The sequence below is a fragment of the Mus caroli genome, unplaced genomic scaffold (genome assembly GCF_978045245.1).
Source record: "Mus caroli unplaced genomic scaffold, Mus_caroli_1 scaffold_8, whole genome shotgun sequence".
NCBI lineage: Eukaryota > Metazoa > Chordata > Mammalia > Rodentia > Muridae > Mus > Mus caroli.
Window position 1 is genome coordinate 58,468,140 of NW_028227263.1, and position 19,667 is coordinate 58,487,806.

General features: G+C 37.9%; 1 protein-coding gene across 7 annotated transcripts in view; it reads right to left on the minus strand.

The window, feature by feature from the left end:
• Positions 1-19,667, minus strand: part of Grm5 (glutamate metabotropic receptor 5) — a 506,948-nt gene that overhangs the window by 46,393 nt on the left and 440,888 nt on the right. For all 7 annotated transcript variants that reach the window (XM_029479683.2, XM_021167179.3, XM_021167178.3 and 4 more), the window contains one exon: positions 8,685-9,624. In XM_029479683.2, coding sequence (XP_029335543.1) covers positions 8,685-9,624 — 940 coding nt within the window. The remainder of the gene's footprint in view (positions 1-8,684; positions 9,625-19,667) is intronic.

Below are 19,667 nucleotides of genomic sequence, written 5' to 3' on the forward strand. Positions count from 1 at the left end.
GACCTAGTGCAAAGCTTGACAATGTTCAGGTCTCAGTAAAGATACAGGGATAAGTTTTTTTTTTAAAGATGTTAAGAGTGTGTGCTAAATAAACAAATGCTTTAAAAGTCCAGATGGGGAAAGCTATGTGACATGATTTAACCTGACTGAGTTTCTTTAAGGAATCTTTGCCTTGGGAAATAAATAGGATCCATGGAGCCAAAAGAGCCACAAAAACTCAAAAGAGCGAGAAATAACACTCACGTCATTCTGCACAGACTAATAATGCCTTAATGAACTCCAAGTAATTGGAATCACCCAAGCTCTGACAATATTTGGAGTGTCTTGGAATTCCAGGCATGTTTTAATTTGGCCAATAGATATGCATGAGATAGTAGTCGGTTTAGTAGATAGCCAAAGTGTGGCCTCATAACAATGTTAATCAAAGAAACGTTAATTAGTTAATTAAAACAAAAGTGGAAAGTGATAGTTTCTAAAATTAAGTTAGCAGCAACAATATTAATCATACTACAATTCGACCACAATCCCTAGGGTGTATTTTTCTCTTCTCCTAATTTATCCATGAAAGACTTGCTGAATCTTAAGAATCCAAACCCACGTACCTAGAAATTCACGATCTTATAGGCCCAGAACTAAGGCATATGGGGTTTAATGATTTATTTAGGACAGAAGTAGTTCTGCATTTATTTGTCAATTTCTGGCTGAAGTGAAGGCCTTAAACAGAAGCCTGGCATTACCCCCTTGACAATGATTTGCTGCTGTGCCATGTCACATGTGAAATTAGTGTCTAGAGCCCAAATGTTAATCACAGGGACCTCTATACATTGAAGGCATAAATAGCATGTTTATATATATATATATAAAGCTGTAGTGACTCATTCCATTTAAATAAGACTCTCCCTTAGTTATTTATATGAGTCGAATGACTGATTCTGGGCCCTTTTTTTTGTGCTCTAGTGCAAGCCAGCTTCACTTCCCAAAAAACTGCTGGATCAATTAGAATGAGCGGTGTTCCTTCCTTAGGAGACCAGAGAGCCCAAAGCCATTCTCATTCCACAACCAAAGGCAGAAAGAAGTTGGCTCCTATTGGCTCCTTCTCCTAACCATGAACTATACCCTTCAGACACCTTACACATGTTTTCTGTTTAAGCTGCCATGATGTTTTCCACAACAAACTATTTGAAACATCATTTCTTCATAACATTAAAGGGTGTTTAAAGCTCATATGTAAATTTCAAAGTTTAATATGTAATTTATTTTACTTTTTAAAAAATTCTCAAGTTAAGAAGTTTGGAAATTGGCCACTTTTGGTTCATCTGCTGTCTGTGTATGGCTGAATCACTTTGTGTGCATGTGTACTTACAAGGTTGTTTGGATGTACTGTCTAGGTTTTGTCAAATAACCCTTTTGTCCTTTCAAACAATAGGCTTTATACTTACTGACTTTATCACAGATCCACATGTGTGTGCTTTGTTCATACCTACCCCATTTCCTTCACTTGACCCTCCTTCCCCTTTCACTGCTTCCCTGGACCAGTTCTAACTTTGCATCCTTTCAACTTCCAAGATTTGTGTCACACATATATGGAAATGGAAATTATGAGCAAGAGTATGCAACTGATCAAAACCTTGGTGCTGTCTTTCTGGGTCTGTTAAATCATCTTTAAAAAGTGATTTTTTATTGTGATATCTTCATGTGTGAATGCCATTTACTTTACTCATATTCATCCCATCCATTTTCGTCTCTTGTTCTGCTTTCCATCTCCTAAGGATACCTTCCTCCCCCTAAGTAATATCCATTCTACTTTAATTGCACACACACACACACACACACACACACACACACACACACACACACACACTCCTCTACTGATAAATTGGTTAATAGTCAATGCATAAACTACTGATATTCTATAACCATATTTAAATAATTGTGTATGTGCATTGTAGGCTTTGGATCCTGTATATGAGTGAAAATATGATATTTTTCCCTTTGGGTTTGTCAATTTTTTTTTTTTACCAGTCAGTTCTCTTTTGGGCCTTCGTTGGAAAGCTAACAGGTTTTACATAGAATGTATTACAGGTTTTCTCTGTGTTCCTAGGTATATAGCTATTTATAGTTTATAGATTTCCTGCATATGTAAGAGGGTTATTTCTGTCATCAAATATGTTCCTGACACGTGTTATTGTCTGCAGATTTCTAAAACCCTCCTTTCTGTACTTTTTCCTTAAGAAATTCTTATGGTATTTAATGTTCTGGTTCTATTTTATCAATTTTTAAAGATGCCATATAAAACCGTTTTGGGATGGACAAGGGGATAAATATGGGTTCTATTATAATTACAAAATATGTTGGTCATTTGTCTCAAAAGGCACACTAAATTTACTTCTTTCTTTCTTCCTTCCTTCCTTCCTTCCTTCCTTCCTTCCTTCCTTCCTTTCTTTCTTTCTTTCTTTCTTTCTTTCTTTCTTTCCTTCCTTCCTTCCTTCCTTCCTTCCTTTTTCTTTTTTTCTTTCTTTTTTCTTTCTAGTCAGATCAATTCTTCTTTTTACTTGAGTATCTATTAAAAACTTCCAAAAAGTCCTATGAAAACTTACAGATAAATATCATTGCACCTGAAATATATAATATTCCAAAAAAGGAATACTAAAGAACGAATTATCAAATTTAGAATGAATTTAAGGCTACCCATGAAAATACATGAGCTTTTGTCAAATATATATATATATATATATATATATATATATATATGAAAAAAACATAAAACAAACAAACAAACAAATAAACAAACAAACAAAAATAGGGTAGCAAGAAAGCAGGAGTCTTTACCAAGAAAAATGTAAGAAAAGGATTGGTTCATGAAACTGTTAAAAATAGACATTACCTATTATCTTGAATAATAGCTACAATGCTCACAGACATAGAAAAAGTTCCAGAGAAAATGGAGATCCAACTGATTCTGTTAATGAATGCTCCATGTGAGCTCACAGAGAACAAGAAGGAAGGGATGGAGACCCAAAGAAGCCCTTTTATGGACAAGACCACCTGGGATGCTCGCTTAGACTCTAAATCTGAAGCATCTAATACCAAACCAGTTTTCCAAGTTCAATTTGCTCTCATATAATTTCCTGTCAACATAACTTTCTCTTTGCTGACATTTAAAGTAACAAACTCCAGAAAGACTTGACATGAATATCTCAATTTTGAAATAGACTCGAATTGTGCAATTTAGCATAAAATAAACCTTTAAAATTTTCTGCAATTATATGTAATACAAACAAAAAAGTAAGAAATGTCATAATTCTGTTCTTTCAGAATCAGAGTGGTGCCCAGTTCTCCACAGTTCAGCCACACAGCAGTAGCATGTATACTAGCAGTGAGTAGTTGAGCTGGGATGACAATGCCACCAGCATTTTCTTTGTATTAGTATTACTTTAATGAAATTTATTAAACTGTGAAACTAGTTGGGCTGGATAGGTTTTTTTTTCATTTTTTATTTACATTTCAAATGCTATCACCCTTCCTGGTCCCCACACTCCCCCCCACCCATCCCAGAAAACCCCTATCCCATCCTTCCTCCCCCTGCTTCTTTGAGGATGTTCCTCTATCCATCCACCCACTCCCACCTCCCCACCCTCAGTTCCCCTACACTGGGGCTTCTATAGAGCCTTCATAGGACAAAGGAACTCTGCTCCCATGAATGCCTGACAAAGTTATCCTCTGCAACATATGCAGCTGCAGCCATGTATGCTCCTTTGTTGATGGCTTAGTCCTGGGGAGCTCTTGGGGGACTAGATGGTTGATATTGTTGTTCTTCATGTGGGGTTGCAATCCCCTTCAACTCCTCTGGTCCTTTCCCTAACTCCTCTATTGGGGACCTGGAGCTCAGTCAAATGGTTAGCTGTGAGCATCCATCTCTGTATTTGCAAGAGGCTCTGGCAGGGCCTCTCAAGAGACAGCCATATTAGGCTCCTTTCAGCATGCACTTCTTAGCATCCAAAATAGTGTCTGGGTTTGGTAACTATATGGGATGAGTCCCCAGGTGGGACAGTCTCTGCATGACTATTCCTTCTATTTCTGTTCTACACTTTATCTTCATATTTGCTCCTGTGAGTATTTTGTTCTCCCTCAAAGAAGGACCGAAGCACCCACACTTTAGTCTTCCTTCTTCTTGAGCTTCATGTGTTCTGTGAATTGTATCTTGTGTATTTAGAACTTGTGAGCTAATATCCACATATCAGTGAGTGCATACCATCAGTGAGTGCATACCATCATCTTTTGTGATTGGGTTACCTCACTCAGGATGATAATTCCTAGTTCTATCCATTTGCCTAAAAATTTCATGAATTCATCAATTTTAATAGCTAAGCAGTACACCGTTGTGTAAATGTACCACATTTTCTGTATCCACTCCTTTGTTGAAGGACCTCTGAGTTCTTTCCAGCTCCTGGCTATTATAAATAAGGCTGCTATGAACATAGTGGAGCATGTGTCCTTATTACATGTTGGAACATCTTCTGGGTATATGCCTAGGAATGGGATTGCTGGGTCCTCAGATAGTACTATGTCCAATTTTCTGAGGAACCACCAAGGTAATTTTCAGAGTGGTTGTACCAGCTTGCAATCCCACTGGGTTGGATAGTTTTATGTACACTTTATACAAGCTTGAGTCATTGGAGAAAAGGGGCCTCATTTGAGAAAATGCCTACATAGGATAGGGATATAACTAAGTCTGTGCAGTGATTTCTTAGTAAATGTCTGATAACATAGCAGGTGATTATCAGCTGAAGACTTCTGATTTATACTCTTTAAACAACCATTGTATTTCTTCTCCACTCTCTCCTTCTTTACCAGTCTCCTCAGCCTCTTCTATTATTCCAACCATGATTGCTACTGTGTACTACCATTTTCTGTTGTGGACAAATTCATCCGCTTATGCAGTGAAAACTACCACATTTTCCCCATCCAGTTTCCTTTATAAACAATATCATGCTAAAGAGACTATTTTCTCAGTTTATAGTAGATATTTGAGTAAGTTTTGTTTAATGAGACATAAAAACCATTTTTAATAGGATTCTGACAACACTGTTTTCTAGCAAGTAGAACCAGCCTATGGAGATCTGAAAATGGGTTCTTACAATTAAGCCTAACTCTAAAAAGATTTCTATTTATTGACTACTTTCTATATGTTGTTACTAAATATTAGTAAATTACTTTAAAATCAGACTATTATGTACTATTTCATAGTTTATTGAATAGACTAAAATAGCTCATTCAAGTTGATACTATTGTAAAAGCCAGGAAAGTCTCCCAATACAATGCTGCTGAACATGCATGGTCCCTCCTCTTTTCTTTCTCTCCAAGAGGGTATATTAACTGTTGGATACAGTTATTGAAACTTTTAACTTGTTTCAACATTCTTTTTTCTAAAGCATACAATTATTGTTCTCTTTAAAACAGTGATTATAAAACATCTATACTGTTCCCATTGGATGATGGGTAATGAAGGGATGTATAGAGCAACTAAATAGAAAAACAGGACTCAGATCCAGTCCTGGCTAATAGCAATTGGTGTCTTCAAAATGAAATGAAAGGGTGTAAATTAAGATAGAGCCAGCATAGGAGCTGCTTATGCATAAAGACCTAATTTTTAGGATTTTAGTTATCTACTGAAGACCTTCCTAAACCCCAACACATGAGCTCAATAGCCCAAGATAGAATTCAATTATTGAAAAGCACAAATACTAGCAGTAATTTAGATGAAAGCATGAAAATATTGCAGATACTCTTTTTACTTGTTCTACAGTATCTAAGTTTGCTGGGGCAATGTGATACACACTGACATTTACAAAAGTGTGATTTGAAGAGGAGGTAAATTTCTGAAAGTTGTGTATTTCAACGTGAAAAACAGTATGTTAGTGCTTTGAGCAGTTTGACTCTGTATCAGAAAGGAACAATATTTTAGCTTAGGCTCAGGTAGGAACAAAGGAGAAAAGCAGTTTTTGGTCACATTCCTCAATGAGAATTACAGTTTGAAAAGCATAGCAGGGATGGAATGTACTACAAGAGGATGACAATCTTTCTGTGATTTCTTTTTCTCTCCACATCAACATCATATGCCAAAAAGAAAATCTCTCTATAATCAGATTATACCCTATCTAAGCTATAATCACATGGACCGACAAGGCTTTTTCAAAGGTTGTATAAAACAACAGCACTTGCTACCACACCTCTCTTCCTCTTTTTGAGATTGTGACACCCAATTGGACTGAATCTAGATTGAATACCGTGAACTCTATGGCCCTGAAAAGAAAACAAGTTGGCATATTGCTACAAGATCCTGTATCTGATCATTTAAAAAAATTGAAATACAATAGTTAAAATATAGTAAAATATCTTAGAGAAATACACCAGTGTATCAAAACATGACATTACCAATCTACTTCTTGATATGAGACTGATAATGATAGAAATAGAGGAGGCATTTGTAACACAGAACACTGCAGGCTTAAAACTGCAGGCTTGGGAAAGTTAGTATGATCTCTAAACACTACTTGTGGGCATTGGAAGACAAACAGAAACTAAATCCCAGTACATTACCACCTTTCTAAACTCATCAGTTCATCAAATACAATAGCACACTACTAATGATCTGCTTCTATGTGTGGAGTACCACTGTGAGTCCAGCTAAGCACCAAGGACAGGATGATTAGAAAAGTGGAAACAAGGTTTCCACTCCCAGGGAGCTTGTTCTACTTAAAGTACGAAGCAAGGTATGGTAAACATTTTGGCAAAATGGCAAAATGGTATAAAGCCCTGGAAGGAGCAGATATGTGAGGGGTTTTTCCATAAACTTATTTTGCACATTGAATGTCCTCTTAATTGTTGATTTCATCCTATTTGTGTATATAACTGACTTTCAGATAGTGGAGAATATTGCTAATCGATAACTAAGTTCATTAAAATAACATTTCTTAAGACATAATTAATGTGTGGCATACACTACCTGCATATGTTAGGTACTCCTGGAACTCAGTAATATGTGTACTTCCCAATCACCATTCATCAGAGGGGGGATTGAATCCAAGAAGGTTAAGAACATCTGACAAATGTTATACAGCTCAGCAATTTCTGCTCCTAGAATGTAGTCCCAACGCAGTCTAACACTAAAGTGCCTACTGTGTGTTTTATTCCTTACAGTCCATGATATAAATGAAGTGTTCCTAATTAGTCATTTGAAGTCAATAAGGTACAGAGAGAATATAGCAATTGCAGCATTCAAACAGAGGAAAAAAAATGGTTACACAGTCAGTATTCTTTGCCACCACTCAATGCTGTCTCTTTAAGGAGCATTCCCTCTTGAATTATCGTTATGTAGACCTAGGTAAACAATTGCCTTTTTATGCCAGCTTCTCTGTGTTATCAATTTTCCCTAGAAAATATTTATTTAAAAAAGGGGCTTATGAAATAAAAGTCTGAAAAATAAATGTCTCAGCCATCCAGAAATGTTGATTTTGCAGAAGTTTCAGGAATGTTTAGTAGAGGTGTCAGGAAGGCTGAGAGAAGTACGTGAACAGGTTCGCTCTAAGGAAGGCTTTCTGTGTATAAACTGACACAACCCAGATGGGAAAAGATGAGAAAAGTAATGTCATTAGAAAGAACTGAGTGAGGGAATCATATGAAGATACAAGTTAACTCCAACAGATTAGGCTTCACAGCTAAACTTTTCCAAGAATCTTATGGACCCCTCAAACCTCAGCAGAGATGTCATGCTCATCATCACTACCATTCATGCTTTTAAAAAAGGAGGGATGACAGAAGAGACTAGGGAAGCTAGATGGCAGTATATAAGAATAATTTAAGCAATATTATTGATATATATATACATATATATATATATCTTCACTTTGAAAGACACTTATTTTTTAATTGAAAGTTATTTAGCTTACATTAACTTATCTAGTATTTAGAAAGACTATCAAATCCCAGTAGAGATTTCCTGATCAGCTTTTTTTGGCAGGCACTTCCAAAATAGAGGACATTTGTATTTATAATCCATAGATCTTGAGGTTGTACTTCCTGATTTTCAACTCTCAGTAATCTGTGTAACACTCTTAATATCTTAGAATTGGTTCTCGAGAGTCATGGTCTGCGCTTTGAATCTTGGGGACAGTTACAAGGGTAATACTCAAGTTCACTTATGCATTGGCTCTTGGATCCAGATCATTTGCAGACTGTAAATAGCTGTTAGCTGTTGTTAATGATATTGAACTTAGAGTGGGCATCTAGGCAACAAAGAATTGGAAAACTAAGGAACTTAGTGAAGGTACATGCAAAGGCATTGTTGTTTCATCCTTTTCAGCTAGTAAAACATCTATAAAGTGTTTAACAAATTCTAACTAAAATTTAACACACCTCTGTTCTGTTTGCCCTTCTGAACAAACTTGCCTTATTGAGTAACTTTTATATCAGTAATCTTGATTACTGTGCTTCTAACTTTAGTTTACACAACTGGGCAACACTCGTTCCACCTTAAAAATAAACATTGTGAAATGGGCTCCAAGCCCGAAGCACCTGGACGTCTCTGGTTTCCAATCATGCAGACATCTCCTTTTGAAATGCTAGAAGGCTAATGGAACTGTTTCCCTAGCAGCCATACTCCACTATGCCCTCACAACTGTTACCTTAGGGTTTCCCCAGACGAGCCCCTCCTCTTCCACAGGTTGACTAGGCTGCTGGATCTGCTGGCAGCGGATGATGACTTGCCATCTCCTACGTGCATGCGCACCACGGTAGAGGTTGTGAAGGCGCTGCGCACATTTCTCTCCGGTTTGGCTAGGATGATGTACACCTTCGGCACAAACATGCAACCCAGGGCCACTGTGGCACTGAGGCTGACTGAGAAACACATGGTGATAATTTTGTAGTTGCTACCAAAGTAGATAGGCACGAAGGCCAGCCATATGATGCAGGTTGTGTACATGGTGAAAGCAATATATTTGGCCTCGTTAAAGTTGGCTGGAACATTTCTGGTCTTGAACGCATAGAATGTGCAACTCAAAATCAATAATCCATTGTATCCAAGAGGAGTGACAACCCCTAGGTTGGTGGTGTTACAAATCAAGTAGACTTCTCGGATGCTTGGATAGTCATGCATTATATCTGGAGGCTCCATGATAAAGAGGGCCACAATAATGCCCAACTGTATACAAATGAGAATGAAAGCGATCACTAACTGAGCACAGGCGCTCATAAATCTGGGCTTTTTGGTACAGATCTTCTTCTTGCTGCCAGCTAGAATCCTTGCAATACGGTTGGTCTTCGTTACAAGGGCTGAGTAGCTCATGGCCGGAGAGAGACCGATGCCAATTCTCTGAAGGTAGCAGTAAATCTGTTTGGGCTTTGCAATGAGGCAGAAGGTACACAAGTAGCCCAGGCAGATGCCAGCAAGGATAATGTAGCAGAGTTCCCTGCTGGAAGACTTGACCACTGGAGTGTCTCGATAAATGATGAAGATTACAGTAACGAACAGGGTAGCTAGCAGACCAAGGCAGGCAAACACCACAGCTGCAATGGGCTCAGGGTCACCCCAGCGAAGATACTGGACTGGGATCAAATCACAACCTGCAGAGACACAGACACATATCGAAAAAGAATGAGAGAAGCGTATCCAATTTACAAGCACCTGTTTTTGATCATTTCAGTCTGCCATTTATTTACCTCTTATACAATTTATTCCTTCAAAGATTCATTTAGGATAATAAATATTGTCAAGTATATGCTGTTTGATAGGAGCTGCCCTACATTTTGAAACTGAATGATAACAATCATTTTTTTCCTGCCATAAAACATTAATTGGGGTCTTTAAAACACTTGCATATAACTGGAGTAAAGCCTATGGAGAAGTTCCATGTCTTTATTCTTGCCAGGAGCAACTAAGGATCACTACAAAGGGAAACAAATGTTACTAAGTCAGAACAGGAAATTGAGTCGATTTGGGGAACAGAGGTTACCTGTGAGAAAAGGAGAAATGAAAGGAGACTTCAGTGCAATAGTGTGGTGCATGTTCCTGGACGAGGCTGCACATTAGGTAAGTGGGACATCTTGCAAGTCAGAGAGTCACTATTAGGAACTGTGTAGAGAAATGGCATGGACATATTTGTGTGGATGCTTTTCAAAGATGCTTGGGCTGATGTATGAAATCAGGCTGTAGACAAAGCTGCCAACTATTTCAGAGCCATCTAAACTGTTCAGGAGTATATGAAAAATCAATGTGTGGAAGGTGACCAACACTGGTAAGGAAGAGGTAAGATGAAAAAGAATCTTTGTTTTAGATGATAAGTGTATATTAGCCAAAAAAGTACCGAATACCTGGGATACAACATACAGACCATAAGAAGTGCAGCAAGCAAAAAGGCCCAAGTAAGGAGGCTTCAATTCCACTTAGAAGGGGAAAGGAAATAATCACTGGAGGCAGAGGGGGATTTGTGTGAGAGAGGGAAGGGGAAAGGGAAATGGGGAACAGGATCAGATATTGGGAGGCCAGGAGAGAAGCCTAGAGGGCAAAGAGAATGAATTGAAATAAGCAGCACCTCAGGAGTGTGAGAATGTGTGGAACCTCTAGAAAGTATGAGAGACTTGGGAAGTGTGTGACTATCAGGACTCATTGGGGGTGACCTTAGCCAAAATGCTCAACAAGGGGGGTCAGGAACTGGAAAAATCCACCTCCAGTGGATAGACAGGGCCTCAAGTAGAGGGACAGTGTTACTAAACCACAGTCAAAATTTTTGACCCAGAATTGTTTCTTTCTAAAAGAACTGCAGGGACAAAAATAGAGAAAAGAGTGAAGGAAATGCAGTCCAATAACCAGCCCAACTGGGATCCATTTCAAAGAGAGGGGGGCACCAAGGCCTGACACTATTACCAATGCTATGATATGCTCACAGATAGGAGCCTGGCATGGCTGTCCACTGAGAGGTCCTATGAGTAGCTGATTGTGACAGGCAGATACACACCCAACCATTGGACTGAAGCAGAGGAGCCCTATGGTTGAATTAGGGGAAGGATTGAAGAAGCTGAAAGAGAGAGTGATGCCATAGAAAGATCAGCAGACTCTACTAACCCAGACCCCAGGGAGCTCCCAGAGACAGCCTCCAACCAGGAGCATACACTGGCCAGTGTGAGGCCCATGGCACAAATATAGCAGAGATCTTCCTGGTCAGGCCTCAGTGGGAGAAGATGGGCTTAAACCTTGAGACACTTGAAGCTCCAGGGAAGGAGGAGCACCCTCTCTGAGGCCAGAGGTAGGGGAGAAACTTGATGAGGAACTATGGGAGAGGAGACCCAGAGGGGGCAATGACTAGAATGTAAATAACTAAAAGAACTAAAAAGAACTTTAAAAAATAAAAGAGTTCTGGCCTTAAAGGAAGTTTTAAAATTATGTTTTATAAAAAACAAACTGAAGAACAATTGAAAATAGAATTGAATGATTACCTACAACTACCTTTCTTACATCACATATTAGTATTTCAGGTTTTAGCTAGTTAGGCTACTGTAAGATCAATAGCAGAGTTATATGTCTGAGATCATCTGCATACATTGCAAAACTACTTCTACCATAAAACCTAATTTGTTAAATGATGTAACTTAGATTGCCCCACCTGAGGACCCATTCTATATGCAGCCACCAAACCCAGTCACTATTGCTGATGCCAAGAAGTGCTTGCTGACTGGAGCGTGATATGGATATCTCCTGTGAGGTTCGGCCAGAGCCTTACAGATACAGATGTGGATGCTTTCAGCCAACCATCAGACTAAGCAGGGGAACCCCAATGGAGAAGTTAGGGGAAGGACTGGAGGAGCTGAAGAGGTTTTTAATCCCCATAGGAAGAACAACAATATCAAACAACCAGACCTGCCAGAGGTCCCAGGGTCTAAACCACCAACCAAAGAGTACACCTGAAGGGACTCATGGCTCCAGCTGCATATGTAGTTGAGGATGGCCTTATCTGGTCTCAATGGGAGGGGAAGCCTTTGGTCCTGTGAAGACTTGATGCTGCAGCATAGGGTAATGCTAGGGCCGTGAGGCTGGAGTGGGTGGGTGAGTGGGGGATCACCCTCGTAGAAGCAGAGGGGAGGAGAGTGGGATGAGGGTTTTCAGGGGGCAAACCGGGAAGAAGGATAACATTTGAAATGTAAATAAATAAAACAACCAATAAAAAATTAAAAAAATAAAAGAAAGTAAAAGAAAATAAGATGCAACTTGCATATTTTGTGATTATTCTAGAGTAAATATAAGATAACTGTATAAATTATGTGCATCTTAAATTTTAAAAAATCCAATCTCACTACTAATGCATAGATATGAAAAGAACACCGTTAGCCCAAGCACCAAGATCAACAATTATGTAAAGGCTTCTGTAGGTTAAAGGACACCACCAATTGGACAAAGCAGCAGCCTACAAAATGGGGAAAGATTTTTCCCAACTCCAAATCCAACAGAGGACTAATATCCAAAATATATAACAAACTCAAGAAACCAAATAAAAACAAAAACCAAAACCACACAAAAAAGCCAATTGAAAAATGAGCCTCAGTGGTAGAGAATGCATGTAGCCTCACAGAGACTTGATATGGCAGGGTTGGAGGATTCCTAGGGGACCCTCACCCACTCAGGGGAGAAGAGGAAGAGAATGGGGGAAGAATTATGGTTGGTGATTACTGAGAGCATGGTAGTGAGTGGAATGTAAACTGAATAATTTAGAAAACTAAAGAAAAGAAAAAGTGGAGTACAGTTTAAACAGAGAATTCTCAAAAGGGGAAACTAATGGATTAGAAACACATAAATGTTCAACATGCCTCACTATGAGGGGTATGCAAGTAAGAATTACCTTTAGATTTCATCTTCCACCCATCAGAATGGTTAATATCAGTAATACAGGTGACAATTAATTATGGTGAGGATGTAGAACAAACAGAATATTCTTCCATTATTTGTGGGAGTTCAAAATTTTACCTTCACTATTTAAGTCATTATGGAAGTTTCTCAGAAAGATGGGAATGATCTACATCAATATTCAGCTATAGCACTCTTGGCTATAGACACAAAAGGTGCTTCCTCTTACCAGAGGAACACTTGTTCAGCCATATGCACTGGTGTTCTATTCCTAATAGCCCTAAATTGGAAACAATCTAGATGTCACTCACCAGAAAAATAGATAAAGAAAATGTGGTACATCTATACAACAGCTTACCAGTAGCTATTTAAAAAAATAGTGTCATGAAATTCTCAAACAAATAGAATTAGAGAAACAAAGATCAACTTGAGTGAGGTAACCCAGACTCAGGAAGATAAATATGGTATGTGTTAACTTACTTATGGATATTAATCATTAAATAATTGATGACCAAGCTAAAATCTATGTACCCAGAGAGGATAGGCATAGAGAAAAGACAGAATTGAAGAGCATTTGAGGGTTGTATGAAAACCTAGTGTAATAGAAACTACCTATAATATATGAAGGAAATACTAACTCAACTGGTCATCTCTTTCATCAAATGAAGCTCTTATTCAATTGGATTGTTGGCCTATGGGTTCCTCAAAAATCCCCCCCAAAACTAGTCAAGACAAATGTCAAGACAGTAGGTTGCTCTTCATAAACTGGCCCTATTGCCAAAGACAATGCTTACACAACTCACTGAATGTAGAGAGGGCAAGCTGTGCCTACATAGAATCTTTACCTCCATATTCTAGTGTCTTTGCCATGTAAAGGAACTCTGCATGCTACTAACATAGAAATGTAACATCAATCCAAATGCAAAATTTTTGATCTACAATCTGGCATTTCTTCAAAATATTTATGCTAGGACAATGGTGGCACAAAACTTGTGGGAGTAGCCAACCAATGTCTTATTTGACGTAAGGACCACTCCATGAGGTTGAACCTATATCTGAAACTGCTTGTATTACCATTAACCAGAGAATAGATTCTATAGAAATCAATGATAAAACCAAATACAGTTCTAAAATAACAAGTAACTATAAAACAATTTTAATGATAATCTGCTTTCCTCATAGACCATTATCAGCAAAGCTTCCTCCAGCAGCAGATGGGAATAAATACAGTGGTCCAGACACTGACATTATGCAGAACAAGAGACCTTGGGACACACAACTCTAAATGGAATGTCTCCATCAAATCCCTCTCCTCGGAGCTCTGGGAACTCCATAGAAAAGAAGGCAGATTTTCTGTATCCATTCCTCTGTTGAGGGACATCTGGGTTCATTCCAGCTTCTAGCTATTATAAAGAGTTTTGCTATGAACATAGTGGAGCATGTGTCCTTATTACCATTTGGAACATCTTCTGGGTATATGCCCAGGAGAGGTGTTGCTGGATCTACTGGTAGTACTATGTCCAGTTTTCTGAGAAACTGCCAGACTGATTTCCAGAGTGGTTGTACAAGCTTGCAATCCCACCAGCAATGGAGGAGTGTTCCTCCTTCTCCACATCCTCGCCAACATCTGCTGTCACCCGAATTTTTGATCCTAGCCATTCTGATTGGTGTGAGGTGGAATCTCGGGGTTGTTTTCATTTGCATTTCTCTGATGATTATAGAAAATGTAGTACATTTACATAATGGAGCACTACTCAGATATTAAAAACAATGAATTTATGAAATTCTTGGGCAAATGGATATATCTGGAGGATATCATCCTGAGTGAGTTAACCCAATCACAAAAGAAGTCACTTGATATGCACTCACTGATAAGTGGATATTAGCCCAGAAACTTAGAATACCCAAGATACAACTTCCAAAACACAAGAAAATCAAGAAGGAAGACCAACTTGTGGATACTTCATTCCTCCCTAAAATAGGGAATAAAATATCCATGGAAGGAGTCAGAGACAAAGTTTGGCACTAAGACAAAAGGATGGACCATCCAGAGACTGCCCCACCCGGGGGTCCATCCCATAGTCAGCCACCAAATGTAGACACTATTACATACACCAGCAAGATTTTGTTGAATGGACCCTGATATAGCTGTCTCCTGTGAGGCTTTGCCAGTGCCTGGCAAATACAGAAGTGGATGCTCACAGTCATCTATAGGATGGAACACATCCTATAGGGGCTAGAGAATGTACCCAAGAGCTGAAGGGGTCTGCAACTGTACAGGTGGAACAACAATATGAACTAATCAGTACCCCCAGAACTCGTGTTTCTAGCTGCATATGTAGCATAAGATGGCCTAGTCGGCCATCATTGGGAAGAGAGGCCCCTTGGCCTTGCAAACTTTATATGCCCCAGTACAGGGGAATGCCAGGACCAAGAAGTGGGAGTGAGTGGATAGTGGAACAGGGCAGGGGAAGGGTATAGGGGACTTTTGGGATAGCATTTGAAATGTAAATGAAGAAAATATCTAATAAAAAATTTAAAAAAAAGAAAAGAAAAGAATAGAAAAGGAGGCAGAAAGAATGCCAGAGGGGATGAAGACCAGCAGTAAAACAAGGCCCTTCTAAACAACTGAGTAAAGCTCATATAAACACACAGAGACTGAAAGAGCAATCACGGGACCTACATAGGTCTGCACCTGGCCCTCTGCAAATGTACTGCAGTGTTTTGTTTTAGTACTTTTATGTGACTCCTGAATGCATAAATCCATGGATCTTTGATTCTTTTGCCTAATTTTTGTTTTGTTTTATTGTTTTGTTTGCTTGTTTTTGTTTTTGTTTTGTGTTTTGTTTTTTGTTTTTGTTTTGTTTTGTTTTTTGAGACAGGGTTTCCCTGTATATCCTGGTCTGTCCTGGAACTTACTCTGTAGACCAGACTGGCCTCGAACTCAGAAACCACTTGCCTCTGCCCCCCAAGTGCTGGGATTAAAGGCATGTGCCACTACCGCCTGGCCTTTTGCTTAATCTTGCAGCCCTTTTATTTTCCTGTTGTCTTGTCTACTCTGAAATGATGGTGGTTTTTGTTTTATCTTATTATATTTAATGTTATGAAAAAATATTCAAAAATATTAAACATTTTAATTTAAAAATTCTTTAAGGAGTGTAATAAAATACAATTCAACAATGTAAACTTTGGGGATTGTGAGGCAGTATGTTGTGGTAGGGAAGCAAATATTGTCTTTTAAAAATATTACCTTATAACTATTCAGCATAATTATGGACTTTTAAATTTTTTTGCTGTTTCTCCCCATTCTTTCCTCCCTATCCTTCCCCCATATCTTCTTACCCCGATATTTTCTTACCCCGATATTTTCTTTTCACCTTTACTCTCTCTGACTTCCTCTTTCTTAGCACCTCTTTTTTCCCTCTCATAGTCTCCTCTCTAATCTCTATACCTTTCATAGCTCTCATATTATTTCTTATGGTTTTATGGATAGTTATTTCCTCTTTCCTTTCCTCCCTTCAAAGCCTCTTTTATACCCATCCTTGCTTTCTTTCAAATCCATGCTTTCTTTTTCACTAATTGTTTTACACACACACACACACACACACACACACACACACACACACACACTTCTAGGTACATAAATACCTTCCCAGTATGTATAATGCTACTTACATGGATGCTTTCAGGGCTGATCATTTGATATTAGATAATCAATTGGTGTGCTCTTTCCTGGAAAGACCATTTTTCTTGCTCCCAGGATTCCTTAATTGCCTGAATTTATTTGTGTAGAGTTGAAGCCTTGTAGATTTTCAGCTCTCCACTTTAGGACATGTATTGCTATCCTTAATTATACACATGTAAACACTAAAGGCTTTTTTATATACATATAATATATAATGTCTGCGTATGAGAGAGAATAGACAGTTCTTGTCTTTCAGAGAGTAGGTCACCTTGCTTAATATATTCATTTTCAGTTTTATCAATTCTCCTGAAATTTTTATTTTGTGAAGAGTTGAATAAAATTCGATTTTGTATATATGACATATTTTTATTATTCATTCATCTGTCGATAGACATGTAGTTTGCTTTCATTTTTTCTTGCAGTTGTGAATAGAATAGCAACAGGGATGAGTAAATGCCTCTACAGTATGATAGGGAGACATTTTGGATATGCCCAGGAGTGGTATACAAATATTATTTTGAATAAGCAACTAGCATAGCTCTGTACAGCTACTTTTTAATCCTTGATCAACAATTCTATGATGGGGTTTTCAAGGTGACTATTCACAAACTGAATGGCTGGCTCTTATGCTGAAACCAAGATATGAACACCATGTCATTGTTTAAGGCTTTCTATAGATGAAGTAGCACAACGATTAAGTTGAGAAGGGAGGAAGTAAGATGGTGGTGGAAATGAGAGAACGGATATGATGAAAATAGTGCTAGTGCTAGGGCCACTAAAGAGGGCATTTAGAGATGATAAGAGCAAAACTCACAGTCATTATTTTGATATAATGAACTATGAGGATATTTTGTAACTAATATTGAGAGAAATTTTAAAGTAATGAGACGATAGAATTGATAGCAATTCTATTAAATAAGATAAGATCTGTTACAATCACCAAAATATATTATAGTGATGCTGTGTATCTCCAGCGTGGATGTGTTGTGTTTTTATATATCTGTGGCCAAGTGAACATATGGAAATGGACTCCAAGCTATAGCTAATTTAAAATGATCTGTTTAGCCGGGCATGGTGTCACACGACTTTAATCCCAGCACTCGGGAGGCAGAGGCAAGTGGATTTCTGAGTTCGAGGCCAGCCTGGTCTACAGAGTGAGTTCCAGGACAGCCAGGGCTACACAGAGGAACCCTGTCTCAAAAAACAAAAACAAAAACAAACAAAAAAAAACCCAAACCAAACCAAGCAAAACAACAACAAAAACCTAAAACAAAATAAAATGACCTGTTTCCAGTTCAAAAGAAAATCATATGAGTAAATTGATGAAAAAAAATTCCTAGACATGGAAAAAGGCAGAGCCTTGAACTAAGGAAAGGTGGGTGAAGTAGGATATGTGGGGAATGGTCTATGATTGACTGGACAGGAAGAAAGTGTTTCTGATGTCAAAGAAAAATGGTTTATTATATGGCCAATTCTAGCCTCTTACAGCAACATCACCTCAGTTTCATTTTTAGTTTTCACCTCCCCCCCCCCAAACTTACTGCAGTTTCAAATTTCAGGTTTGGATGTATACCTTCTAGCAGTATGTCATAATTTTTACCCTCTTCTCTCATGAGGTAGAAATGGGTAAATTATTTATTTATTTATTTGTTTGTTTGTTTGTTTATACTTTTTGAGTGAAAGCGGCCTTTCTAATATGGGACATGTTGCATCAATTTTCAGACAATCATAAAATAATACAAACTTTACTACAGTATACATTTGAATCACAATGATTACGATCCCTAATATCTATATTGGTCTACAAATCTCTGAAAGGCCATATTATTTTTACTTTTCCTGGGTATTTTTTAGTAATGGTTTGCTTTTTATGCTTATTTTATTCTTAGTGTAAGGAAGTAGTCGCAGACATAACTAAGAATCTGGAGTGCATATAGTTGATAGCTTGCTTACACTTTCTATGACTTTATTAATTTAGTATATGTTATTATATATTAGGATTACTTATCTTCATCATAGCCATCGAGTTTCTTGCATTTAATTCTTTCCTAGCAGCAGAAAATAGTAAGGTCTTAGATAAGAAAACAATGGCCAGTATTTGACATTACTTCTGTACCTTCCTATTGACTTTTTCCATTATTGTATCTGGCCCACAATTTTCCTTTTCACAGGAATAACACATCTTTTCACACCTTAAACTGAAAAATACAACAGTTTGTTCAAGGAAAGAAACTACCAGAATAGTATCATACACATCCATTGTGTGATCCGACTAACGTGTTTCTAGATCCCATAACAAGATCAATGCCTCGGTGACCTCTGCAGCCCCTAAAGATGATGTGTTTGCTCACTCACAGCTGGTGTTCTTACTTCCCATCTACAACAATGTTCCTAAGCTTAACAGCTCCCTGACAGATACATCTGCAAGCCCTCTTCCAACTGCTTGTTCAGGCTGAGCAAATAAGAGATAGATGCCAATGTGTTTCTCTAAGTCAAACAGAGAAGGGGTACCTTAACAATCTCTGCAACTCCTGTACATTTCTAGTGAAAGAAATTTAATTCTGAAAATGTCTGAAAATAAGGTGTACGTGTCCTTAACTGATAGTCAGGTCATTTTAGCCATAAGAAAACAAAAAAGGGACATTGGGGCCATCTCTTGGCATAAAAGCAACAAATATTTTCTGAGTACAGAATGCTGATTGATGACTAAAATGTCCTATTGGTTTTAATCTGTTCTAACAATATGCCATTTTTAAAAAATCTATTTCTCTCTCTTTACTTTTCGAGACGTGATATACAGGGTATGTGTTTGAGATCTCACGGATGCTTGAAATTGTTTCTGAAGTAACAACATCCCCAATTTTTCAATATTTATTATTCCATTAACTTCAGATGAAATTTTCAGCTCCTTCATAGTTCAAATGAATTGGAAATATTTTATGAATTAATAAAATTTAAGTACTTCATCTTATCTATTATACAGATTAGCAATTTCAATCTTTTTTTTTTAAATAAAAGCAGGGATTTGTTAAATTTGTGTTCTCTACCTGATGGTCATTATTTGATGTTATTTATGAGATTTGCTTT